Source organism: Corapipo altera, unplaced genomic scaffold, assembly GCF_003945725.1.
Source record: "Corapipo altera isolate COAL_440 unplaced genomic scaffold, ASM394572v1 113, whole genome shotgun sequence".
NCBI classification, from domain to species: Eukaryota; Metazoa; Chordata; class Aves; order Passeriformes; family Pipridae; genus Corapipo; species Corapipo altera.
In genome coordinates, this window is record NW_020884895.1 from 3331159 (window position 1) to 3358447 (window position 27289).

The window sequence follows — 27289 nt, forward strand, 5'->3', positions numbered from 1 at the left end:
CAGCTGTGCCCCAGGACCCCCCACTGCCGCTCCCAGGGTGTCCTCCTGGCCCCTCCACCTGGGGTGCATGGCCCCCTCCTATGGGTCTGTCTGGAAAGGGATGGTTCCCCCTCCCCGAACTTTCCAGCTCTCTGCAGAGCAGGAACAATTGTAGCCTTTGTCTTCCCTTAATCTCCTGGTTAGGAATTAAAAGGGGGGAAAAAACCCAGCAGCACAAAAGACTCTTTTGCATGGGCTGGGAGAGGGGAAGCCCAGGGCGAAGGCATAGTGCAGGCAGGGTGCAGGCAGGGCTTGCCTTTCCCCCAGCCCAGCCTGGCCACCATGCTCCCCAAGGGCCACTTCACACTGTTCCCATCCCTGTGGCCCCAGGATGTTCCTGCAGAGGCACCCGAGGAGTGAGGGCTCTGGGAGCATCCCCTGGTCCCCTCAGGCCCTCAAAAAGTCCTCACTCATTGGCTGTTCTGGGAGGAGGCAAGGAGCATCTTTGGGGGGCACTCGGGCTGGGCTTGTGGAGCCAAGTGCCTCCTGCTCACTGCCATGGGCTCGCTTTCACACACACAGTGCCCAAACACTCCCTCAGCCCCCCAGCGCAGGGCTCCCTGGCACCCAGAGCCCCCAAAGAACCACACAGGCACCACAGACCTCCATAAAATTCCTTAAATAATTTAATTGAAAAAAGTCTTTTTGTTAAAAAATATTTTTACAAACGCACGCTCGCATTGATTTCCCTGGCTGCTGTTTTTTGTTGTTGCTTTTCTTTCACCATGGATCAGAGCTTTCCCCCAGTGTGGATTGATATGGAAAGGGAGGTGGCAGGTACAGCATGAGGAGAGCTGCTGGGTGCACCTCTGGGTGCACCCCTGAGGCTGGGGGGAGAACCCAGGCTGGCTGCAGGAATGCTGCATCCTGCCCCATGGGAGTAGGGTGTGCATGGAGAAGGCTGGGAGAAGGGGCTTGTCGTTTAAAATGAGCAGGGCCTCTCCCCAAAGCAAAGCCAGGCCAGGATGGAGGGTTGAGGTGGGGATGTTTGAGGTGCACTGGGGCTAGTGGGACCCCAAACCTTGCAGCAGCAGGGGCTGGGGGGACAAGGGAGGAAAGGGGCAGACCCTGTACCCCACAGTGCTTCCAGGTGGAGGTCTATGGGGAATTAGCAAGCCCCAAATAGGCTCTGACACCTCTTTAGCCACTTGCTCTTTGAAGTCTCCCAGTGCCAGGGTTCCTTGGCCTGATCTGGGAGAGGAGTGAGGTCTGCCCAGCGCTGCTGTTTGGGGTCCCACTGTGGCAGGCTGGGGAGCAGCCAGGTTAGGGAGCAAGACAGGATGGGAAATCCCAGCAAAATGGGGCTGCAGTGTCCCCAGCAGCCAACATTCCAGATAGAATCCTGCAAAGAAGAGATGGTGGGAAGCAGGGAGACGGTTGCCTGGTACAGGACCTGCTGCCAGCTGCCCTCCCGGACTTGTTTACTGTTCTCTGTGGAGAAGGACGGGGTTAATGAGAAACCCAAAGGCAGGCCAGTTCCAAGGAAAGGGGAAAAACAACACCTGCTCTGTCAGCCTGGGAAGGAGGGGAGCAGGGCCAAGCAGTGGGGAGCAAAGGGGCGCACCTCCTCATTTTGGGGAGCAACTGCTTGCCCCTCTGCACTTCCAGCTAAGCACCCCATAAGCCAGCCAGCAAGGTGTACTGCAGCCGAGAGGGACCTGAGAAACCCAGGATGAGCAACTAGTGGTCCCACTTGGCTACTATGGAGCAATCTCCCCTGGACTGAGGGCACAGGATCCCCGGCTCTGTTCTCCCAGGGGGTTACCTTGCTGCCTGCAGCCGGTTGGTTCACCTTGGTGTGTTCCTACCTGGCTCAGCAGCCGCCATTTCACAGGGAGGAGTGAGTCCAGTGATTGAGGGATGCCCAGGGGCTGTTGCAACACTCCTGCTGGGGGCCAGATTCTGCCCAGGGGTAGCAGAGAAGGAGCAGCGCCCTGGGGAGAAGCCTCGGGGCTGTGGGGACCCTCTGGCACTGGGATGGGCAGTGTGCATGCCTGTTCTCCACTTGGCTTTCACATTCAGTGTTTGATTCCCACAGTTTCAACCTGACTTGATGAGGGGATGGGGGAAAAATGTTGCTGAGCTTCTCTAGTACATTAGATGGAGTTTCCTGAATGGCTCTGCTCTGGGACTCACAACCTCCACCCTATGCACCCCACGCGGAGCGCGCTGGGTCTCCCAGCACTGCAGGGTGGGTACATCATCACTGCCTGGTCCCCGTGGGACAACCCAAAAACATGACAGCAAGAGAAGACGGGAGCAGAAAGGGGAATAGAGCCAGCTTGGAGTTGGCCAGGAGGAGGAAGAGGATGGCCCTGGTGGGTAGCAAAGCTGCAGGCAGCCAGGCCCATCCAATGAGAGCGCGATCGAGCAAAGGAAACTCGGGTAAAATTCTTATTGCCTTTATTCTGCCCATTGCCTCCCACAGTCCTGCGGCCAGCACACACCCACGCACGCATGCACACACTCACGCACACTCAGGCACGCTGGGAGTCTCTCCCTCGGCTCGGAGGAACCGGGCTGCAGTGAATCCTCAGGGAAAGGTGAGTGAGTCTTTTGGCAGCAATCACAGCGTGTGTCAGGAGTGGGCAGCCGCGCCGGCGGCACCTGCTCCTTCTGCATAAAAGAGGAGGCTGCGGGAGCCACGGCCCCGGCACAGCCCCCACCCCAGCCCCGCTCTCCGGCCCCTCGGGAGGAGCGCGGCTGCCGTCGGTCCGGGGGCGGAGGGTCCCTGTGCAAACGTGCTGACGGCCTCGCTCTGCAGTCCAGAGCCGGCCAGGAGAACCAAGAGGGTAAGAGATGTGGAGCCAGGCAGCTGGTCCCCCTCCCTCACCTTTCTGCTCCCTCTTTTCTTTTTTTTTTTAATATATCTCTTTTTTTTTCTTTTTTCATTTTTTTTGCCTAACTCCCTGCATAGTAAATCGGGTTTGGGTTCTGGCGTGCAAAGCCAAGAAAGGGAGTGAAGCCTTCCCTTCGGACACGTTCCAGTGCAGACCCTCGGGTAGAGGGCTCGCCAGGGCTGGAGGAGAGGAGTGATTGTCTGGGGCTGGTGGCCCCAACCCTGTCGCCGGCTTGGCCTCCCCCGGCTGCTTCCATTTGAGGACCAGAGTTAGGGAAGGGTTCTGACGTGTCTGATGGACTCAGTGGACGGGTCAACAGTCTGTGGCCTTGGGGAGGTGAGGGAAGTGAGGACTGGGGGGAAAACGGGGTGAAAAGAAATCCAAGAAGCAGAACAACTCTTCAAACCGATGAGCACCGAGACAGGGCGGGAAGCGGGATGTGCCATCTCTGTCCCATAATCCACCTTCAATATGAAGATGTGTTGCTGCCTCGCCGCTCCAGGACACGGGACGAAAAGCTGGGCTCCCTCTCGGCATGAGTGCCTTTGATCCAGGGAAGGGTGTCCAGTCCCATCCCGTCCCAGGCGACCGTCCGAGGCAGAGGAGCGCCGTGTGGAGGGGAAAACGGGAAGCTGGGCTGCACCGCAAACTGAACCTGGTTGGCAGGTTCCCTCGGTCCGTTCCAATGCAGAGTCCCCTGTGGTCAAACCTGCACTGGGAGCGTCTGGTTCATCTGCAGCCTCATGTCCTGAATGCTGCTCAATATCTTCTTCTGGTGCCCTGCTAACGTCACCCCTATCCTCAGCAGGTCCCTGCAAAGACAAGATGAAGACTCAGCCCCCCACCAACAGCAACATCAGCACATGGCCCTGCCCCATGCAGCTGCAAGGCTAGGGACCTATCCATCTGCATTACAGCCCTCTGCTAAGCTCTGGCACTCCTCTAACACCAAGGGACTGGATGCTGAATCCCAGACCTGAACTCCCTTGGGACTGGATGCTAAATCCCAGCCTTAACTCAGCCCATTACATGCCCAGGTGGGAGGAGGTGGCTGTCAGAGAGGCAAGTGACAAGAGACACTGTGCAGCAGCCCCAGCCCCAGCCTCTTCTCTCCTCTGCAAGCAGGGACTTACTCTGCAGTCATCTGTGCCACCAGGTCAAAGGAGGCAAACCCGGCATTGACAAAGTTCTCCTTGTACCGTCCCATTTTGATGGCATCCAGCCAGTCTCCCACGGTGGTGAAGGTGGTGTAATCTGGGACGGTGCGGTCCAGGAGCGGCTGGGAGATGCTAAAGGGCAAGAGAGCCACAGGTCACAGGCAGCAGAGGGCAGAGAGATGTAACTGGAAGCAGGGGATATTTCTTATCCCTGTCCTCCCACAGTCTATTTCCAACCACTCCAGCATTTCCTGGGCTTGGGGGAAGCCCTGGCTGGAAACAGGGATGCCACTGACCCAGACTGGACGCTGGCGATGACTTTCAGGCTGGCAGCATTGCGGATGAGCTTGTCCAGCGTGTTGACGATCTGTGCAAACTTGGGCCGCAGGTTGCGGTCCCGCACCCAGCAGTCCAGCATCAGCTGGTGCAGTGCAGTGGGGCAGTCCATGGGGGGTGGCAGGCGGTAATCCTGCTCCACTGCATTGATCACCTGCAGAGAGACATGCAGGCTGTGAGCCACCTGGGCTCCCATAGGCAGCCTATAGCCCCCAGTTCCCCACTCCCCAGAGAGCACTTACGTCCTGGTTGGACATGTCCCAGTAAGGTCGCTCCCCGTAGGACATAACTTCCCACATGACGATGCCGTAGCTCCACACGTCGCTGGCTGAAGTGAATTTGCGGTAGGCAATGGCCTCAGGAGCTGTCCATCTGATTGGGATCTTGCCCCCCTGCACAGACACACAGCTCCCTGATTAGCACATACCTGAGGTGTCTCCCCCCACCCCCAGATCAGTGGATCCCTCATGAGTGTCCCATACCAGGGAGCTGGTGTAGGTGGGGTCAGCCGGGTCATCCTCCAGAAAGCGAGAGAGCCCGAAGTCAGACACTTTGCAGACCAAGTTGCTGTTGACCAGGATGTTGCGGGCAGCCAGATCCCGGTGCACGTAGTTCATCTCCGAAAGGTACTTCATGCCAGCAGCGATGCCTCGCATCATTCCCACCAGCTGGATGACCGTGAACTGCCCATCATTCAGCTGCCAAGGGAGAGATCAGAGGGGCTTGCAACACACCAAACGGACTGAGGAAGGATCCCAATGTGCCACCATCATCTTCCTCCTCCCTAGAGCCACCCCTCTTCTCCCACCCCATGATGTCTATGCAGAGCTTAGCTCCAGGGACTCTAGCATGACAATACAGAGGGAAAGGGAAGGGCTTGGAGTTGGTGTCCCCCATTCACAGCAGTCCCCAGCCCAGGGCAGGAGGGTATGGATGCTCACTCGGAGGAAGGAGTCAAGTGCACAGTTCTCCATGAATTCCGTGATAATCATGACGGGGCGGCTCTTGGTCACCACACCCTCCAGGTGGATGATGTTGGGATGGTCGAACTGGCCCATGATGCTGGCCTCGCTCAGGAAGTCCCGCCGCTGCCGCTCAGTGTAGCCCACCTTCAGCGTCTTGATGGCCACAAAGATCTCACGGCGGCCGGGTAGCTTCAAGCGTCCACGACAAACCTCACCGAACTCCCCTGTGGTGGGGAAGAAGCAAGAGGGCAGCACAGTGAGCCATGGGACAGGGTGGGAGGTGATAGTCTCAGCAGCTGCTGTGCCCATCCCCAGGACTTGCCTGCTCCAATGACCTCCTCAATTTTCACACAGGAGATGTCAATCTCCTTGGCGAATTCCCGAACAGCTTCGTTGGGGTCCTCATATGTAAAGGGGTCAATGTACACCTTCGTCCCAGGGGTAACTGCAAGGGCAGGAGTCATGACCAGGAGGGACACAGCACAGGCGACAGATGCCAAGTTACTTGGCTGGCTGTCAGCCCACCCCTCCCTCATTAGCAAAGGCTGTACCTTTGCCTGCGCACAGGGCAGGAATTGGGAGAGAGCAGGCAGAGCCCATTTGCTGGGCTCTCACACTCACCATATTGCTGCAACTTCTCTGTGTACTCAGGGTCAGTGTTGTTGCGTTGCTTCCTGCCCAAAGGAGACGAGAGGAGGTGTTCAGTAACCATCCCTTTCCTGATGGGGCAAAGACATTCACTGCCAGCTTTGAAATCCCAGTATAGACAGTCTATGCCAGAGAGCCTTCCCTCTGGCAGTCTGTGTTCAGAGCCATCACTCCACCCGAGGTGCTATGGGAGGAGATGGCCTAGTTGTGCTGCAAAGATGGCAGAGCACAGCTCATGCTGGGGAAGGCGACCGGCACAGTCCTTCCACAGAACCCAAGGTCTGGGATCCCTGCACAGCAGGTCCAGTCCTTTGCTCTCAGACAGGAGCTGACAGAGCTCTGCCCGTAGGTCAGGGGAAGAAAGCTCTGTGGCACACAGGAGCAACCCCCAAACCCAGCTCTGAACCCACCCTTCCCTGTAAAGCCAGTACCTGAAGCAGACGATAGCGATCACCACCACAACGATGACGAACACCAACCCTGCTGTGGCCGAACCTACGATCAGAGGCAGTTCCTGGAAAGTCTTGCTGGTGGAGCCTGGATGGATGGAGAGGCAGGAATCAAAGTCAAGCTAGGGAAGGAGCATGCATAGGAGAATGTGTAGGAGGGCTGGGGGATGGAGGCAGCCCAGTCCTGGTACCTACCACCCTCTGCAGTTGTCTGAAACTCCGTAGGGAGGCTGTAGCGGCCATATCCAGCCACGGTGCGTGCCCGGACCTGCACCATGTACCGAGCATTGGCCTTCAGCCCGTCCAGCCGCACCGAGTTCTTCTGGCTGGTGACTGTGTTGGCGATGCCATCACTCTGGCCTTGCTGTAGGGGAGACATGTGGGCATCACCTCTGGGAAGCCCTCCCCTGTTTGGTGGCTCCCACATTCCCCAGGGACCATCTCTGCAGTGGCTCCCTTTGCCACCGAGCTGATGGCCAACTAAGAAAGGCTGGAGGAGGGAAAAGGCTGCTCCTTCTTTACCTTCTCTGAGTACTTGATCTCATAGTCAAGAATGATGCCGTTGGGTCTCTCTGGGGGAGTCCATGACAGGGTCATGCTGTTTCCAGTGCTGCTGTGCAGGTGCATTGTCGGCACGGCAGATGGGGCTAGGAAAGAGGGTAGAGGAATAATGAGCCACTGGTGCCAGGCTCCCCGCTCCACCATCCCACATCAGTGTAGGACCTGTTTGGATGATCTTGGTGGAAAGATATGGAAAAGACTGGCCTCCCCCAAGTTTCTGTAAGGAGATGTGATCTCAACACCAAGGGGAGCCTCAGAAATAGCACCAAGGCTTCACCCCATGCCTAGCTGCAAACTGGTCTGGGGAAGTGCCCTGCCAGCCCAAACTGGAGCTCCCTCCCCTCCTCCACTTGCCAGGAGCTCCACGCTCCACCCCACCAAGACCCATGAAATCAGATCAGAGCGCAGTGGCTGGAGATTACCAGTATGCTGGAGCAGGGCCAGAGCAGGAGGAAGGAGGGAACGTCAGAGGGAGGGAACGGCTGGCTGCAAAGCTTTGGGCTGGTGCTGAGCCTTCCCAGGCCCACAGGGGAGAAATCTCATTTCCTTCCTCCTTCCTTTGCAGCAGGCACAGAATCTCTGGGGTAGGTCCAGGAGCTCCAGAGTTCTCTGGAGCATCTGCCAACCTCCACTTGCATGTGTTCTGATCGCATCGCCTCAGGAGACATGCGTTAAACGGAGAGGGCAGTTCACCCAGGGGATTAGATGTAGATGCGGAGAGCCAGTTACTCGGCACCACAAAGGACTGCAGCCTCCCAGGCTGTCAGCAGGAAATCTCTGCTCCGCTCTGCAGCGGAGATCCAGCCCCTGCTCCCTTGCAGTTCCACTGACCTGCCTGGTTGGTGGTGATGTTGACAGAGGCAAAATGAGGAGGGTAGGGACTCTTGTTGGAGATGCCATTCACAGCCTGGATCTCGAAGGTGTACTGGGTGTGGGCCATCAGGTTGCTGATGTAGATGCGTCGCTCGGTGAGGCCGAGCTGGCGTGGCACGAATTCCACGTTGTCGTCACAGCGGGTGCACAGGCGCCGCTCCACACTGCACTTCTTGCAGATGACATTGTAGAGCAGGTCATCCCGCCCGCCCGTGTCCTGTGGCTCACTCCACTCCAGCACCAGCGATGTCTCGTTCACATTGGAGATGACATTGCGGGGGGCCGAGGGGACGCCTGCAGGGAGAATGGGGGGGTCAGGGATGGCATGTCCTCATGCCCAGCTCATGCCTGGCATGGGCCCAGCATGCTCTTTCACCCCAGACGTGGACCCTCCCAACTTCCACAGCTCCCCTCGCCTCCCCGCCTCGCCCCGGGCAGGACTCACTGGTGCAGGCACTGTCTGCAGGGTCTGTGTCTGCCCGGAAAAAGCCATTTCGACAAGTGCAGACCATTGCTGCTCCAGATGTGGTCCGGCTGTTGGGAGGGCAGGGAGAGCAGGGACCTTCCCCCTGCTTAGACTTGAAGGTTCCCGGGCCACACGCTAGAGAAAGGAAAAACAGACCTGAGTTATAAAGCGAACCCAGAAAGTATCCATCGCCCCCAACAAGGCTGGGGAGATCCTTCCTCACTGCCCTGCCAAATCTTCCATCAGTGGCTTGAAGGCCACTTACAAGTCTTTCCATCACTGTCAGCCATGCCCAGGTATGTAGCGCCTCTGGCTGTGCAGAGTGGGCAAGAGTGGGCTGCCAGAGGGCAGGAGCACCAGCCAGCTCAGGCACAGCTTTGCCCAGGAAATGCTGCGCTCCAGCAGCAGGACCAGGGTAATTAGAAATGGGAAGAGCTGGTCACCACCAGCAGTATTGGGGGCAGGGCAGTCCATTCAGGAGACCACATCATCTGTTTTGTTTCTTCACTGCTCTTCCCAAGGGCTTTGCCATGCTCCCTTCCCCAGCTGGTTTCCCGACCCAGCACGCTCTATAAGGTCATTGATCCATTCTCTGGAATTTGAGCTGGAATTAAGGCTCAAAAGGAAAGGATTTCTCAGCCCTGCTTGCAGCAGCCCCTGTGAGAGGCCTCCACCATCCAAAATCAGCCACTCAGCCCCAAACCTTCCGCCTTGGGCTCTTCAGCCACTTCTCAGTCCCGGGGCGGTGGCACCTCCCGAGGTCGGCTCAAGTGGAGCACTGAGCGAGATGAAAACATTCCTGCAGGTCCTTGGCTAAAGAGCTGCTTCAGCATCACTGCCACCTCCCTTCTCCACTTCCGATCAGGGTCCTTCAAGGAGCCATAAGTCCTGGGATATGGCCTGATTGGCACCACAGGGTGTTTATTTGTAATGAGGGGCACGTGAAAGGATTAACAGCACTTGAGCTGAGGAGCAATGTGGCCTCAGGAACCCAACCCACACCTCAAAATAGCCCAATTTATCACAGTGCTGCCCAAGGAAGTGGATTCTGTGCTCTGTGTTTGCAGCCGGATGAGATGAGAGACCTGCTGGTGCCACCTTTGCTTTGGCATAGCCCTGTCCCACCTCCCACCCCTGTCACACATCACCCTGAAAACAGGAGGAGGTTTCCTGGTGCTTCACCAGGCTGTGGCAAGTGGAAGTTTCCTGCTATGAGGCATCTCCCGTCACCCTCTGTGGAAGTTTTACGGCTGGTTGCAGCCCCACACGGGGCGTGGAGCGCTGCTGAGTCACACGCTGCCGGGCCAGCCCTGCAGGGACCCGCACGCAGGTCCGGGGTGCTGTCCTGGGCCCCTGGTTTGACCAGACATCGGGAAGCAGCAGCCCCAAGGGAGAAGCCCCACTCCAGCATGGTGCTGCTGGGCAGTGGTATGTGAGAGCAGCCCCTCACAGGGGGTGTCACCCCGCTGCCATAGAGGGGACTGTGTGCTCTCCAGTCCTATTGCCTGCATGGATGGCAGGAGCTGCTTCCTGCTCTCAGGGTGTGAGCCTTCCGGCAAGGAGACTTCTTTGGTCAAAACAGGATCGACCACATGGCTCGACTCACTCCAGTTCCTTGACCTGAGCTCACCCAGCCTCTGGGCCTTCCCTTTGGAAATGAAAGCTTAGCCTGTCTCGACTGTGCAGGCTGGAGGGCAAAGGAGTGTGCAGACCTGCTCCTTGGTTAGTGATGGGAGGCCAGCAGGTCCAGGGCTCCCATCTCCCCAGCCTGGGATACCCTGGCCACCAAAAAATGTGTCTTTATGTGGACAGCAGATGCCCAGAGGTCGCAGAGCAGCCTCAGCACAGGCAGACCCACCCCAGCTGGAGTCCCGGGCGGTTCAAACTGGGTGGATGCAGATTCACACATAAGGAACCAGATTGTTGAGGAATGAGAGATGACTGAAACCTCTTGGACAGGAATGCTCTGGGCTCAGAAAGCTGCCAAACATGCTTTGGTTATGGAGAAGAGCCCAGATCCATCAGGGACAAAACCCCCTGAAATAACAGGCTTGTTGGGGGGAGAGTGAAGTCAGAGCAACCAGAGCTTGTGTGAAGCTGACAGCCCAAGCATGGCATGGCAGCTGGGGACAGCCAGGTACTCTGTAAAGGATGCAGGAGGGATGAGGACACTTGGCCTCCTGCACATGCAGTGCCAGCTGGTGCCCAGTGGGTTATAGGCATGGAGGGGACAGTGACCTCCTGGACACGGGAGGAAGGGACAGGCAGAGCTGTCCTTGGGCAGGTGCCTGCCACCCTGTAGGAGTGCCCAGTGCAGGCACAAGGGGTGAAGGTAATTTCTTCACATTCTCATGCTACCCCAGCAGGAGGGAGGCAAGCCATATCCTAGCCCTGTTAAGCAGGGGAAGAGCAGGAGAGGGACCAAGGCCCAGATGCACTCCAGTGTTTAAGTTTCCAACTCTGCTTAATAAATCAGAGCATAAAGACCTCGGTGGCAGCATGACAGCTCTCAGCCGCCACATTTGAAGGCTGTAACCAAGCTGAAAGCTGATCTCAGGTCCCCGGTGGATAAGCCGCTGTGTCATCCCTTCTCTGCAAGAAACTGCCTGTACAACAACCACTGTCTTGGCCGGCATGCCGTGGAATGAGCCTGGGAGCTCTGGAGTGGGACCGTGACTCCATCCAGCCGGAGCTGGGAAGCCAGGCTCCCCTCTCCCTACTGAGAGATTTGCATAAGCACTTTTCCTGCTGAAGTGTCCTCAAATAAAATAACAACTCTGAACCTCTGCACACAGATCACATCTCCTGGTGCTGTGCTGCGGTCACCTCTGGGGAGAACATGACAGTCACTGACAGCCACAGGATAACAGGTCAGGGAACCGAAGCGGAGCTCCCCGGTCTGAAGAGGAGCTGCTGGTTTGATGGGAGGGAGAGGCAGTCTGGCCTGACAGCAGGGATCGGCCTCTGAGGGGATTTGCGTGGGGTGTGGGAGGGAGGAGGGCAGTAACAAAGCCCTGCTGCAAAGCTGCCCCTGCACCCTCTATGGAGCATTGCACAGCCGGCATGGCAACCCCGGCCATCCGGCTGCTTCTGGCAGCCCCTCCAGGATTTTCATCAGTCGCCCACCTCCAGGGCCTGATCCTGCATCACAGAGCTGCAGCACAGGGCTGGGGGAAGAGGAGGGCACTATTCCCAAATACAATCCCCACACTGGTGAATAAAATCCAAGGAAGGGAGCTGAAAAAAACACCGAAATAAAACCTTCCTGGCAGCAGCAGAGAGCAGTGACTCATCCCACAGGCAGCCTCCATTATTGCACGGGATGCAGGCAAGCAGCAACGAACCCTGAGTGCATCCCCAAAACTTTGGGGTTCCCTCCCTTGGGAAAGGCAAGGATAGTCGTGACACATCAGGAAACACTAGCCCCAAACTACTGTGTCTCATGTCTCAACTGCTTTCCCATTCACACTACACTATTCCAGCATCCTTCCAGCTATTTCTCTCCCTGTAGGATGAAGCAGAACGCCTTGCTTCAGCCTAGATAAATTAAACTGATCATATCCCTTTGCCCAACAACCCTGTAATTTCTTTAGAGGCAGCAGCCGGGTTTGCTTGGGACGATCTGTGCTTTATGAACCCGCATGGCTCGCTCCCTTCCCGCTGTCATAAGAGGCTGCAGATGGAGCAGAACTGTGGAAGCAACAGCCTGGCTATAGCTGAGGCGGTAACTCTGTTTTTAAGTCACTCTTAAAAGGCAGTTATTTAAAAAAAAATAAAATAATCACACTTTGGGTGAAAATATTTCACACCAGCTCAGTCCAAAAGTGGATGGAGTAAATCTGAAGGGAGGGAAGGGAAAGAGCCCTCAGGGGTTTGAAGTGGCATCCAAAGAACAGGCGGGAAAGCATTTTTTTCCTTTTTTTTCAAGAAAAGAAAAAAAATTCAATAAGCAAAGCTGCCTCTCAAGCCACAGTGGGTCACAGGCAGTACAGCAGGGGCAGATTTCCTCGAACGTGTTACAAGTAACCCATTGTGGAGCTGCCTGGCTATAAACCGGCAGTTCTCCCTGCCTTCCCTGCTGCTGCCTTTGATCTGGGAGCCCAGGCAATTAATCCCAGGCAGTTTCACTTCCTGGGTTTCATGCAGCAAGCCCATGTTGCAATGCAAAGCTGCAAACAGTTGGCAAGTCCAATGCTTGCTTGGCAATTTTTTTTTTCTTTAATTCAGAGTGATGTTTCCATTAGTCATTGATTGCAAGGGAAATTTATTTTTGCAAAAATTCTGGTTTTGGCCCCAGCCTGACCTGCACTCACCTACTGACTGTGCCCAAATGTTCAGTGGCTGGTGCCAAGAGAAAAGGGACATCAAAAAGTCTGAGAAATGGGTCTCAGGAAAGTGTGGTGTCAGGCTGGACACTGTCACCTCAGGTGCTCTTATGGTTTGGGTATCCACAGACTGCACCACACAGCTTCAGTCTCCCTCCTGAGTGGGGTGTAGGCTCTGGGGGCACTGTGGTCCTCCTCCGGGACCCCCATGGACATGGGACCAAGCGACAAGGGGGCTCACGGCTCACCCTGGCATGGCAGCCAGCCGGACCCCAAACCTTTCTTTGCGTGAAGCCAGCAATATGAGGGGTGCAAACCCCAATGAATTTGGCATGGGAGCACATGCCCAGGAGCACTTTTAGCGAGCCCCTTGACACCAGGTCCTCTGAACAGTTTGGGTGCTTGCTAACCAAAAGGAGAAGAGATGGGATTGCAGGGCTTGGCATGCAAATGCAGTGCATCCCTGTCTTTAGAGGAATATGGGGGCCTTTGTCCCCCTCCCTGGCCAGCAGCTCTTCTTCATCCTGCAAGAGCTGCCTCTGCAGCTCTGTGTGGCAGGGAGTGTGTGGGAAGCGGCACAACCCCCAGAAGGACCGTGTGCTAATTAAATAAAGATAATGAGGCTGAGAATGAGATGCCAAATCAATGCTGTGGCAACTCAGGACTACAGCGCCAGGTACCAGCCTGGCGTATCGCCTTACAAAGCATGCCAAAGAATCTGTCTTCAGCTGGGCAGGATGAGCCCTCTGCTCCCAAGGGACCGGGATACAAGCTGCATTGTAACAGGTCTGAATGCAAGGCCTAATCTTGGCTCCGGATGGAGATAAAGAGGAGGAGGAGGAGATCTTCAAAGGCCACTGAAAGTCTGGGGAAAGGGGGAGATTTACAACAGGGCTTATCCCATCTAAGCGGTAACAGGGTATTGTTATTTATTAAAATGCCATCTGGCACTCTGGAGTGCTGCTCGCCCGCGCGGTGAAGCCTCGGAGGGCTCCCCAGGGTGGGAGTGATGAAACCCCAGCTCCGTGGGGCTGCATCTACACCTCTCCCCATGATGTGGGGGCCAGGAGCCTTCTCGGTGGTGCTGGACTGTCGAAATGGGATAAGGGAACATCCAGCCAAGAGCAGAAAAGGGAGCTTCAGCTCCAGCTTCTCCCAGCCCTTCTTCAGCTGTTTCCACTTAAAACACACGATCATATGGCGGAAAATCTGATCTTACAAGCGCAGCGCAACTTTCCCAGAGAACCGTGAGGACACTGCCGCTTCTGCCCAGCAAGAAGGCAGGCTGCCGGATGGAGATGTGCCTGTGGCTCAGCATGGCTTCCCTGCCTGCAGTAGAAGAAGCTGGGGCTCGGGGGGAAAATCAAAGGTGGGGGAAAGCCGCCCACATGGGAGTCTATCCAGCTTGGGGGATGTGGAGAGTGGACCTCACTCTAGGCTCCAGCGATGCCCTGAGCCCAACCTGAGGAGCCCTCAGTCCTGCCTTGGGACACCCTGGCCAGGCAGAGACCAGATGCTGGCTGGAAACGGTGTCACCTTGTGCCCAAACCCCACTCCCTGCTGGGAAAGAGCCAACACCCTTTATGGTCCAAGATCTCCCAGTCCAAGCAAGAAGGAAACCAGCTCCCCAGGAGCGTGCACCCCAGCACACAGTTTTAAGTGGGGACGGATGCCTGGCACCGGTGTCCATCTGCCCCAGGAGGAGACAGATTGGTTGCTCTCAAGAATGACGTGGGGGTTGGGACACTGAAGTCAGGGCTGTGCTGGCACTGATGGTGCTGGAGGCTCTGGACACCCGGTAGAGCTGCAGCCCTGTGGAGACTGAGCTCTCCCCAGCCAGCCACAGCAGCATGGCTGACAGCAACACCGCTCCCAAAGCCAACGGAGAGGCCAGCCTGGCCCGAGCCCCACATCACGGGCCGTCCCACATCGTGTGGCCCCTGCCAAGAGCAAAGAGCCGGCGCCAAGCATCCCGTCATCGGCGAGCATGAGGCATCCAGTGCCGGGGGCCCAGCCAGCATCCCACTCCCTGATCAATGCCTCCAGCCAAGGAGAACAGCGACCTTTCTGCCCTAAACCCCAGCCACCCCAGGACAGGGTCCTGCCTGCCAGAGAAAGCTCCCAATTTAAAAATCACCCCAAGGGAGAGTAAGATCCACCCAGGCAGATTTTTCCTTATCAACACACCCAAACTGGGGTTAAACTGCAACACCAAAGTTACCGTGGGAGAGTATGGCAGTTGCAAGACCCACACAGAGCTATCCTGCTGCTATGGTGGCTCTCCATCCCCAGCACCAACATGTGCAGGATGTGTTTCCCCCTCTTCTGAGCAGGAAGAAGAGGCTTCAGACCCCCTGCCTTCATGCTGCTCCCCACCCTCCCTGCTGCTAGCTTTCAGCACTGTCAGGGGGAGCATGTATCCACATGGCTTCTCCCACAGCACAGTGGAGCCCTGATCACCACCAGGGCATCCGAGTGCCTCTGCACAAGCAGCGTGAAATCACACTTGCCAGGAACAATCAATAGGCCCAGCCACAAGCACTGCAGGAGGGAGAGGGGAGATGCTGGATACAGCAGCGGCAGCGAGAGAAAGGTTTCGGTAATGCTCAGGGGCTTAGGTGTACTGGATCCCTGCTGAGGACCATGCCTGGAGCTGCAAGGAGATGCATCCCGCACTGGTGGTTGCAAACTAGTGTGTCACAGCAGACACCGCACCAGTCCAGGCCACAAAGGCTTTAAGGTTTCCAAGTCAAACTGCAGGCCAGTCCTCTGAGAAACCACCCTTCTCCCTTCTCAGGGAAGAGCCTCCAAAACCAAACTGAGCTCAACACAAAACCACCTCCACCGCGTCAACGTATCCGTGGGGACAAAAGCCGTGATCGCTCCGCCATGCGCGTACCTTGGCACTGGGTATCCTTCATGGCCGGCTCGTACCCAGCGGCACACGTACACGCTCCCACAGGTACCATCCACTCGCCGTCACCGTTGCAGTACAGCTTTAGGGGCACAGACACCTCCACCGCGTTGGGGATGCAGGTGCCTGGTGCGATGACCAGAGAAGTGGGCTCGGCCCCCGTTAAAGTCTCCGGGAAGATAGCAAAGCCAGCAATGGTGTTGGAGCATTTCTTGTAGAAAGCCCGGACGGAGATGAGGGACATGCAGGCTCCCAGGTCCTGGAAGGCGAGGTAAAAGCCATTCTTGGAGAGGGGGCCAAAGCTGCGCACCTTGGTGTTCACGCGGCCAGACTCCAGCTTGGAGAAGCTCTCATCTGGGGCAATTGTATCCACTTTGATGTAGGGGTTCTCCATCCAGAAAGGGCTGTTTGCAGAGGCAGAATCTGTATCTGACTCATAATAGAAGAGGTTGAAGGTCTCTTTGCAGGAGCCGGGGATGTTGGGGATGCTGTTGCAGTCCCGCACAGTGAACTTCAGCTCCACATAGACGCGCTGGACGTCCTGGCGCTGGATGAACTTGGTGCGAAGCCAGTTGTTCTGGTTGGCCTCCCGTACATTGCAGACCTGGTATGTGCGGATGGGGTTCATGGCCTCATCGTAACCGCTGACTTCTTCCCACTGTGAGTGAGAGGGGAAGGGTTAGATCCCCAGCTGGGGACGTCAGTGCCATGGACACATCATGAATGTGGCTGAGGGTGGGGGGAAACAGGCAACAGTCAACAGGGAAGGGCAGCAGCTGCACCTCCACCTGTCACAACCCTCCTGGTCATCAAGGTGACTAAGAGCAACCCAGGCCAGGGCCCACAGCACTCCTGCTCTGCTGACACAGAGTCAAGAGGAGATAGTTTCATGAGGCGAGGATAAGCATGGGAGGGAAGGACAAAGACGCAGCTCCACAAAGGCACTGGTGAGCAACCCTGATTCCCGTGGGGCCAGGGCCAGCTGTGCCCTTTGGAGGTCAGGACCAGGGTTGGTTCCAAACTTACCCCTGTCTCTGGATGAGTTGTCCAGGCCAACTCAGAGGTCACCCACTTCGTGTCCATCAGGGTCTCTGGAGAGAAAGGAAGGAGAGAAAGAAGTAATTGGAGATGAAGGCCAAGATCAGAGGGAAAAAAACAGGAGGAGTGGGGGAGAGGAGAGCTGAGCCTGACATTTCTGTGGAAAACAGCAACTTGGGGGGTGAGACATGGTGGGAGGAGCGGGAGTGGAGCAGACAGACTCCAGATTTCTCTTCTCCCATCAGGAGTACAGGAAGAGCGAGGCGTCCCCAGAGAGCTGTGCTGGAGCAGGCAAGCAGGACAAGGAGATGGCCAGGTGGTGAGGGGGGGATGGTGATGGGCTGCCACTCCCAGCCACCGGCACAGCCAGTTGTGCCCCCCGGCCAGCACGGGGGGTGCCAGAGGAGGGAAACCGGGCGCCCCCGTCCGCTCCCTCCCCCTCTGCTTTGGCAGGGCGCGTATTTACTGTGGCTGGGGTTGAAAGGGCCCGTTCCCATGACAGGGCGGTGTGGGCCAGGCAGGTTTATCCAGAGGAGGAGGGACTGGCAGGCTGCTCTCCCAGAGACGCCCCACATCACTCATTTTACAAGAGGGGAGAAGAATTTGACCGTCTGGCCAACATTCCTGGAGCAGACTACAAGACAAACCACCCCGGCAGCATTCCCCAAACAGCCCCAGCCCCAGCCTTGGGGGAGCGGGACGCTTGTCTGGGAAGAGCTGCAATTGCAGGCAGCTGTCGCTAATCCCAGGCAGAGCCGCGTGGCTCCATGTGAGCACTGTGTGCAAAAACCAGGAGCAAAATGCAAGGAAGAGAGTACGGCAACAGGATGGAGCCAATGGCCCCGCTGTGGGCTGCTGGTCTTGTGACCCCCACTCCAGGGATGGCCTCTAGGCTGTTTGGAGGGGAGCAGGCACCTGGAGGTGTCTGGATTGTGGGTCTTCTGGACCCTTTTCTGCCTAAGGGGGGTCTAGTACAAGAAGTGTGCAAATGCCTGGAAACTCTGATGTGCCCAGAGGGGTTTTAGTGCCTGCCCCAAGTGGGACCCTGGACCAGTGCCAAAACACCTCCCTGATGAGGGCATCCCGCTCCCCAGCTGCAGGCATGGCCCCATCCCAAAGCCCATGCAGCTCCCCAAGGGCTGTCTATCCATCCATCCATCCATCCATCTATCAGCTCACCCAGGCCCAAGACAAGGGGCAGGGAGCCATGGCTCTCCAGCCCCTAGAACAAGCTGGGAGCCTCTCACTCTGGCTGGCTGGGGCACAGGACATGCCGGGGCAGCTCAGCTGTGCTGGCACCATGGCTCAGCCCCAGAGTGAGAGGCAGTTTCAACTTCTTTCCCTCCACCCCAGGAAAACCACAGGCTGACCCGGCCAGGGAGGAAGTGTGGAGGAGGAAGGAAATATTCACGCGTCGCAGGGTTTCAGATGAAGCCCGTCTGGAGGTAAACACCTTCCTCCCGCGTCCCACCCCAGGGAGACCCGCCAGCAGCTACTGCGCCAGCACCCACAGACAGGCCGGGAGCATGGGCTGTGGGTGCCACCGCGGCACAGATAAACAAGCACATTTGGGGACACGTGGGCTCTCCGACCTGCCTCGCGGTTTGCCAGGTTCCCAGCCAGGCCAGTGAGCCTGCTTCTTGCCCAGGCTGCTTGCCTGGAGCAAACACAAACACAGTCCCATCGTGGGCTGGTGGCACTGGCAATGGACATGGTAAGGGGGACAGAGGGAGGAAAACCCTTCGTGGTGTTAGCTCCCTGCTGAGAGAGGGACAGGGAGGCAATCTCTACAACAGACATCAGCTCTGATTTGCAAACACAGAGGTGGTTACTGGGTAGCGGTTATTTACTGTTTTTCAAAAACACAAACTAGGGGCATCTGGCAAAAACAAAGGCGGAGAAAGAAGGAGCCCTCTGCCAAGTGGGTAACGCAGGAGGGCTGGGGCACAGGATGGACAGGATGGCGCTGGGCACCCATGAGGCAGCCTCTGCTCGGTCCCATGGCACTACCTGCCCAAGGAACACAGCAACACGCCGTCCCTGTCTCTTCCCATTTCCCACACCATCAGTTATTGAAGACCAGTAGGAGCCCAAGTGCAGCTCTGTGTGGTCACAAGACCCCCAAGGATGCTGCTGCACTCCCCAGACCCCTGCATGGAGCAGGGCAGGCGGGCAGCGCCAGACCATGGGGGAGGCAGGTTCCCGAGCAGAGCTGCCCACAGCTCTCCGAGGGACAGACCCCGTGCTGGCTGCCCTAATAAGGGCGCAGTGGTGCCGTGAGGGCCCAGACATGCCGTGTTGGCCGCAAGCAGAGCCAAGCATGTGCTCGGCGCTGACAGCGCTGCGCTGCCAAGTCCTGGTGTGGATACCCTGTGTGGGTCCAACCAGTGCAGGGCCCCAATGCCGGCATGGGCAGCTGGTGGGTGTTTCTGCAGGAGGAGTGGGGAAGGGATGCCCTGCATGCTCAGGGTTGGGGCTGCTGATGGATGAGCGGCTGCAGCGGTGAGTCAGGCTGAGGAGATGGGAATCTGGGTGCAGGGTGTGCCCGCAAGCAGAGCAACACAAGGATCCCATGGCAAGCCATGGCACAGCTTGGACTGACCAGACCATGAGGGGAGTTTGCTTCCCAAACCTGTCCAATGTGTGCGGGAAGCCTCCTGCACTCCATGAGGCTCCATGTAGGAAGCTCTTGCCATGGCAGATGCCCCCTCCGGCAGCGTCCTTCCCTATGAGTGCTGGTCCTGGGCAGAACCTCAGCTTGGACAGGAGGCTTGCTGCCTGCATCCTAATTTGGCAGCATCTGCCATCTGACCAGCAGAGAAGAGAAAAAACTGACAGAGTCAAGCCGGCTGTTGGCGTGAGAGCCACGTAAACCACATGGAGAGAGTGGGAAGAGGAAATAATAAAAATAAAATCACTGAGCAACCCAGCTAAAGGAAACAGGCTGAGTGCAGAGGGCAGAGGGGGTTTCCTGCAGCCACAGGAGTGACCCAGGTGGGGTCAGCGGAGCTTCCCAGACCCTCATAGCCTGCCACAGTGAAGGTCGTGGGTGGATGGCCCCATGGGCTGCTGTGCTGCATGGTCCCAGGGCTGGTGGCACATGCTGGGCTGAGCCACAGAAATTGCTCTCTGCCCATAAAGCTGCTGTAGAGATCTCACAGCGGCCTGGGACCGAACCTGTGTCCTCCCTGGGAGGACACAGTGCCCAGGGTGCTAGTGCCAGTGCCCAGGGTGGGGAGCCCAAGCACTGAGCTTCAGTGGTTCAGGAGCACACAGCTGCTCTCTCCCTCTGGTGCAGGGTGCCAGAGGTGGGCTGAGAGGCATTACCGGTGACTTCCTGGCGCAGTTCAGGTTTGCAGGTGCTTCAAAGGGACATGAACGGTGTCAGGGCTGGCTGAACAGTGAGTCAAAGACACTTCAGTCCCGCACGCCACAGAGAGAGCCTGGTCCCATTAGTCAACGGGAAATTGGCTCCCAATTTCGCCAGCTTGGGGAAGTCACCCTAAGGCTTGCTTTATCACCGTCTGCAGTGCTGGGAGTTGTCCTCTCCTTACCTTCAGCTGGGCAAAAGCAAGGGATGGAGCAGGAGCCTCGCTATGCTCAGCGAGTGCAGCTGGTCATGGTCAACCCCATATAAAAGCAGTTCCCTGGCAGAGTGGGATTGGGGACAGGGGAAGAGCCTTATTCCTCAGCTAGGGCTTTGAGCATCACTCCAATTGCCTCTTCCCTGCCCTGCAAGTCTCCTCCCAGGCACATCCTGAGCTGCAAAGACAAGGGGTACCCCTCAGCAGCCCTTCCATCACCTCCACAGAGTCCCCAGCAGTTCACTAGGTGTTTGAAGCCCTGGCAAGGACTCATCTGGAGCCAGGGACCTCTTTCTCCTGGTGCAGAGGCTCAGGAATGCGGCGTGCATGGTCTGAGGCCAGCGAAAACGTTTGAACTCCCCCCTTAAGAGGCCCAGAGAGCCCGTCTCGCGCTGTTGAGCGGCAGACGCGCGCGGCAGCAATGGCTGAGCCAGGAAAGGGGGGGGAGAAATATCAAAATTCTTTCAAGATGAAGCCACTGGGGAAGACTCAATCGTCTCCACCAACAGGCTCCAATTTGAACGTGCTCTCCTTTGAATACAGGGACTGATGGCTTTTATCAGGATGTGCTGGCAACATAGAACACCAGCTCCTAGCTCCAATGAGGAGAAGGCAGCTCACGCAAGTCCAGAGCATCCTGGAAGAAGGTAAAGGAGGGAAGTTACTAAAGACGCCCACGCAGCTTTGCTGCAAACAGAGGAACCTGTTCTACAACGTGTCCATGCTCTCTGGGAGCTATGCACACCACAGCACCATGGCTGCAGGAGCTCAGTGTGGGATGAGTGGCTCGGACTGGCCGTATGGGCCACTTTCCCCATGCTGAGCTCCTGCAGACACCATCGATGGCTGGACCATTTGCCCCAGGACATGCCCCACCATGGTGGCTGCTCATAGTGGTGCTGGATGCCTCTCCGCCTTACTGCCATGCTTTTCTCCTCTGTAAGAAAAAGCAGCTTGTTTAGGGATGTACTTTAAATCTTGGTGACTGCCTGCTAGTCAAAAAGCCACCGAAAGGGGCATCTCCCAGTATATTTTAATTTCCTTCTTGGTTTTGAAGATAATTACGGCAGGAGCGAGTGGCCTCGCATGCTCCCTATTCAAGCACCTATCGGTACAATTAATCCCGGCACTGTTCTGAGCAGCGGCACAAAGGGCCTTTGGTGTAAGGTCCTTTATCTTGGAACAAAGAGCTGCCTGTGGGAGAGAACCTGAGGTTGCACTTTTCCCGCTGACGAGCGTTTCCCCGTACACAAAAGCTGAGCCACACGGAGCGCCCTGAGAGCATGTCAGGTCTGGGAGACCCCACAACACGTTTTCTTGAAGCATGCAGCTCATCCGGATCCCTCCTCCTCCAGGAGGGTTCTTCCCTCTCTGACCCTAGCTAAACCCTGTATCCATCCTCCTGGGCAGGGGATGTCCCTGTTCCAAGGCTAGGGGACTTCATGTGCTGCCTGCATTGAGGAAGCTCTCCTGTCCAGCTCGGCCCACCATGCTCCGTGGATGGAGCACACCACAGACAGCAGCTTTGGAGCCGTCGTGTGCACAGGAGGTGGCGTGCTGGGAGGTTTTGGCACTTGGCAGCCCCTTGTGCCGGAGCTGCACTGCAGGGAGGGGAGGCTCTTGCTGATGCAGCTGAGAGCCAGGAGAGCAGGGAGGGAAACTGAAGCCAGGGAGGGAGGCAGCAGGCAGGGCATCAGTGGACTTGGCAGCACCCAGGCTGGGCAGAGGGTACCCATGGCGGAGGTGCCAGGCATGGGGTTTGAGAGTGTGGGGAAGGTTCCGGCAGGCGCTGTCTGCCAGCTCCCTCTGCAGGGACGGGGCTGGCAGCACTGCCAGCATGCTGCACAGCCCACATGCCCTCGTCCTCCCCTCTCTCCCGGGGACCCTCTGCATGCCTGCCCACCAGAGCATCCAGAGCAAGGCCAGGGGGCTGTGCTGGTCCCACCCTTGCCCTCCCTGGCTGTCAGGCCAGGCAGGCCAGGCAGTGTGGTTCAGCCCAAGGGAAGGGCTGGAGCACTCCCTATCACCGCCCACGCTGGGAACCTGTCCTTATGCCGAGTAGGGCGCCTGCTGCTCCCCAGTGCCGAGGGGGAAGACGCGAGGCTGCCGTGGGAGCCGGCCTCCCACCTCCTTCCTCTCCACGGGGACACGGGAGCTCTGACCACCCAGTCCCACCAATGTGCACTTGCCCCAGGTCCAGGGCAAGCCAGTGAATTGTCAATGAACTGGGAACAAAGGGAAGAGAGGAGGGGAAAAAAGAGAGAAAAAAAAAGGGCCTGTATCACAGCTGTGGCCCTTCATGCCAAGGGCGTTTGGCCCATCATCAAAGGGGATCGGATTTGCTGAGGCAAATGATGACACATCCACTTCAAGCGGGGCAGGTTCTGCCTGCTGCTGGAGGCGAGCCACCAGAGTGAAGAAGTACTGTGGGCACTTAATAATAGACTCATTATTTCTGCATTATGGCAGGGCCCAGAGGCCCCAACTGAGATTAAGGCCCCTCTGCACACACACTGCGCATGCACGTGCAAAGGCAGAGGCAGTCCCTGTCTGGAGAGCCCAGCCAAGGGTGGGCAGCACTGCCAGTCCCGGCACCATTCACCATTGCCGGTTCCAGCCCTGCCAATACCATGGTAAGTTCACAGCAGGGCCCAAGACTGCCATTCCAAGGATGCTCCAAGGATGCATCCTCTATTTCCCAATTCCACACCTGCACTGGGGTATTAACTTTATGCCAGGAGACAGTCCCATGGCTCTGAGCCATTGGCCTTCTGCATCTTCCTCACAGTCCCACCATCCGACCCCAACACCCTTCACCTTCTGCATGGGCCAGATCCAGCTTTCAGGTGAGTGGGAGCTGCCTGGCACACAGGATAGAGAGGGACAGGAGTGCTCCCTCCATCCAGCTCTGCCTTGTCATCGACCCACTGGCTGCTAACTGGCTGAAGAGGGTTTTCCGGCCGTGTGCTCCTCGCCAGGAGCTGTTTCCTGACAGCCGTGAGACAGACTGAAGCATGTGAGGGAGGACAGGTGCCAGTTCTGCAAAAGGCAGATCAAGTGGCAGTGCCTGGGATGCGGGAAGGGATGGGTGCTTCTTTCCTCTTGGTCACGCACTGGATGGAGGCAGGGAGCGCAGATTTTTGCCATTTCACAAGCAGGGTCATGCCTGCTCCAGCACCCACCAGCATTACACTGTGTGCACCCCTCTCCAAAGCGCTGCATTCAGAGCCTGGGACTTTTGCAGGACAGCAAGCTCCCACCCTCCAGTTGCACGCCAAAGACACGTGCAGCCTGCTGCCCAAACCCTGCCAGGTCCCGCTGCCAGGTCCCAGTCCTGCAAAAAGGCTGTACTGACACTGGGAGAGGACGGGAGCCAGCTGCTTGAGTCCAGCCCTGCACTGCAATTACTGTTCTATTAATACCACGGGAATTTCGGATGTCAGAGCCCAGTGTGCTACACCAGGGTCAGCTTGGCCAAGGAAGAGCTGCCATCCCTGCCCATGTGGTGGATGCACCCTGGTACTCGCTGCTTCGGCTTGCCCAGGAGGAAAAGATGCTTTTCCTGTGGCGGGCTGTGGGCAAGGGGAATGGACAGACCCCATAGACAGCCTCTCATTCCTGCTGCCTGACAGCCTGCTGCCAGACACACTGCTGGCCTTAAAATGATTGCTGCCCACTTGGGACAGGAATGTCCCTCCCTGGCCCCAGGGAAGGGGCTGCCCGCTGCAGCTCCCCGCCATGGGGACAACGTGACCAGCCATGCCAGGCAGGCAGGACCTCTACAGCCAGCAGGCAGGACAGATTTATAGGTCACCATCCCCAGCAGGAATGGCCATGCCTCTGTCCTCCACTGCCACAGAAATAACTCATCCGATCAGGACATGCCAGACCTGTTCGAGCTGAGAATGCCATTGACTAGGACATAGGCAGGAAATGGGCCTGCAAAGCCACCCCTGTTTCCAGGACATGCTATGATAGGGACGTTCCTGCCACCTCTTTCTGTGACCCCACTGCCCTGTGGCCGAGGTTTCACGAGGCAGGCATCCCCACAGGGCCATCAAGGTGAGCTGGGGCGGTGCGGGTGGATGTAGAGTCCCAAAGTCCCTGGGGGAAGGAAGAAAAGGCAGTCAGTGCTGCAGACCTGTCTCCGCAGGGCAACTGTTTGCGCCAGGCTGAGATCCAAAAGGCCCCTCTCCCCCTCCAGCTCCATTTTTTCCAGGTTGTACTTTTGGAAAGTGCACAGAGAAAGAGTAATGATATTTAAAAGAAAAAAAGCCCCACCTCTTCCCCAAAAAAGGTTACTCAGTGCACATCCAAAGGCTCGCCCCACAGACGGGTGGCTCGGCTGCCAAGCTCCATCCCATCCCGGCAGCGCAGAGCGGGAGTTTCTGCCAAGATCTCCCTCCTCTCTACTGCCTGGGGCAGTTACCCAAATCTCTGCACTGCTCTTTGCTCGCTTCCTCAGCTCTCTGAGAGCACCAAGCCCATCTGGAACTGCTTAAACCCAAATATTGCCCCCCCCCTTCCCCACCTCCCCCACCCCCAAAGTCAGATTCTTCCAGAGTTAAAACAAGCACAGAGTCAGGAGGGGGTGCCGGGCCGGGCTGACTCGCTCCTTCATTTCAGTTTAATTTCTGGGGAACTAGAATAAATCTGTTCCTGGCGATCGTTCAAGCCCTGCACATTTTTCTCATTAATAAAAAAAGGCCTTGGATAGCACGCCGCGTGTGCATGCCCCCCTCCCGGCAGGGTCCCCCCTGCGCCCCAGCCCTCGCTGGGCAGGCACTGAGCACCCGAGAGACAAGAAGGACTGGGTGAGGGAACATGGGGACAACAGTGTCCCTTCCCCAGGACAGGGATGGGTTTCGGCAGCCCTGTGCGATGGCCACACCTCACAGAGGAACAGGGAGGCTCAAATCCCCTCGCAGCTGCCGCTGGGCAGAAGAGTCCTGGGGGAGGGCTCCCCTGAGAGGGGACATCCCTGCTGCCCACCCCTTCGGCGTTGCAGCCCCTGCAGGGCCCCCGGGGCATTCCTGGGGAGGGGGGCTGGGAAACAGGTGTTTGTCAACAGTTCCTGCCACATGCATGAGAAACACCAGGCCCTGCAGTGCAGCGGGGCTTAGTGATGGGCAAAAATAAAATTAAGAGACCCCTACAGCAAAATCCCCTCCGCCCCAGCCCGGGACCCACAGCCAGCACACGCTGGCACGCGCATGGAGAGCGGCCATGGGGCCGGCGCTCGGCCCTGCCGCCGTCCTCCAGCCTCTTCCCAAGATGGCTCCCGTTCCTCTTCAGCGGGGCAGCCATGCGAAGCCAGCACTGGGCTCGCTCCCTCCTGCCTCAGGGAGCACGGGCTGGAGGGCTGGGCTGCACTGAGGGAAAAGAGGGCACCAGGGGAGGGATGCAACCCCTCTGGGAAAGGTGGCACTGTGGGAAGAGCTGAAATTGCAGCAATGGGGATGTTGCCCCACTCCCAAGCTCAGCACCAGAACTCCTCCATGGCTGTGCCAAGGGTGGTTGATATCAGTACTCAAGCATAGGAGGATGAGGCTTCACCAACAGTGCCAAGCCTGTCCCTCTACAGGCAGGACACCCACCCGCCCGCCCCACAAAATGGCTCCCACATGGAGTTCAGCTCTGCAAGGGAATGGCCCATGCCCTGCTGCCAGCACCGCCCAGCCTGAGCACAGGGCTGGGTTTGGAGCAACAACAACAACAACAAAAATGCAACAAAAAAAACCAAAACACGCATTTGAATGGGATAGTCCCAGTCGGGTGGGAGTGTCACTGCAACAGGCTGCCTGGCCTTCAAGGTGGCCCATCCCCTGGGGTGTGGGGTTGTACCTGGCTCTGCGAGGAGGGGCATCCCTATCCCCACCATTCCCCAAACACTTTATGGAAATACACTGGACCTAGAAACAACACTAACTCATTATGGCTTAAACCACAGAGAAGTTTGTGGCTGCTCCACCACAGCCCTTGGGTATAGTCCCCCTTTCCCAGGGTTCTCCTCGGGGGGGAGGCTGACACCCACCCTGCGGTCTGCACCGGCTGGGAACGGGGATCCCGACCCCGGGGCCGCCCCAGCACCCTTCCCCCAGCACAGCTCCCAGGCGGAGACGCTTAATCCAGACAAACCAGTTTGACTCAGCACAACAGGAACAGCTACAATTTTAAAAACATGCAAGTCTGTGATTCAGATTGCTGGGGCTGTTTTAATTAAACGCCAAGCTCCCCTGCTCCAGCAGCAGCAGCAAACGGCTCACGGAAAGAAAATGCAACCAACTGGTTTCCCCAAATATCTCTTGCAGTAAGTCATCGCAACAAAACAAGGAGTTTCGGTTCATTCCTTAAAAACCAGAGGCCGCTATTCCCAATCACAAGGGCCAGGCAGAAATGGTCCCACAGCTGCAGCCTTGCTGTACATTAAGGGAGAAACGTGGGGCCGCAAACGGACCCCGGTGCTGCAAGTTTTCCCTCTCCCCAGCTCTCCGCATGCTCCGCCTGACACAAAGGAAAGCCCTTCTCCTCCCCTCCTCGGGAACACAGGCAGGAAGGCTTCCTTGAGTGCAGCTTTTAGTGAGGAACGGGAGATTTAATGAATCCAGCGAGTGTTGCGGAGCCCCACGACCCGCTTTCCCTCGCAGCCCTACCCCAAGCATCAATAAAACAGCAGGGCCAACTTGCCCCATCGCCCCGCCGAGAAATATGCCATTTCTGTGAAAAGTAATTAAACAGAAAGCAAATCTCCCTGCCAAGAAAATACCTGGCAGTTCCAGCACAGGGGTCAATTAAGTAGGGGGTTGCTAGTGCTGAAAGGAGCGTGGTCAGACTGTGTAACACCCGGCTGGGGTCTGGGAGCTGCCACTGGGCAGAACTCAGATAAGGAAAATCCTGCCTAGAAATCCTCCTGCACTGGGGGCTTTGGCTATTTCACTGGAGCCTGAGTAGGCTTGGGACTACGTGCAGCAACACAGTGCTTCTGCACAGGGGTTTGTGGGGAAGCACGTGGGAAACCCCAAGTTTAAATGGAGTCCTGCATCCAGAGAGGCTGCTCAGGGCAGAAGCTGCCTGGCAGAGCAGCTCCTTAGGAG

At 57.3% G+C, this 27289-nt stretch overlaps 1 protein-coding gene across 3 annotated transcripts in view; it reads right to left on the minus strand.

The window, feature by feature from the left end:
- Positions 1-647: 647 nt before the first annotated feature.
- Positions 648-27289, minus strand: part of EPHB3 (EPH receptor B3) — a 29338-nt gene continuing 2696 nt past the window's right edge. The window contains exons 2-17 of one of the 3 annotated variants that reach the window (XR_003528367.1): positions 16600-16664; positions 15559-16231; positions 8314-8469; positions 7827-8162; positions 6957-7081; positions 6630-6798; positions 6417-6522; positions 5959-6056; positions 5660-5782; positions 5314-5561; positions 4855-5070; positions 4615-4764; positions 4333-4526; positions 4013-4168; positions 880-3691; positions 648-846 (exon numbers count right to left, since the gene is read on the minus strand). Coding sequence is in view for 2 of the 3 variants with exons in the window: in XM_027647408.1 (XP_027503209.1) it covers positions 3583-3691; positions 4013-4168; positions 4333-4526; positions 4615-4764; positions 4855-5070; positions 5314-5561; positions 5660-5782; positions 5959-6056; positions 6417-6522; positions 6630-6798; positions 6957-7081; positions 7827-8162; positions 8314-8469; positions 15559-16231; positions 16600-16656 (2916 nt within the window). In the remaining variant the exon portion in view is untranslated. Of the gene's footprint in view, positions 3692-4012; positions 4169-4332; positions 4527-4614; positions 4765-4854; positions 5071-5313; positions 5562-5659; positions 5783-5958; positions 6057-6416; positions 6523-6629; positions 6799-6956; positions 7082-7826; positions 8163-8313; positions 8470-15558; positions 16232-16599; positions 16665-27289 lie in introns of all 3 variants that reach the window. The other 2 variants (XM_027647409.1, XM_027647408.1) reach the window with 2 other exon arrangements.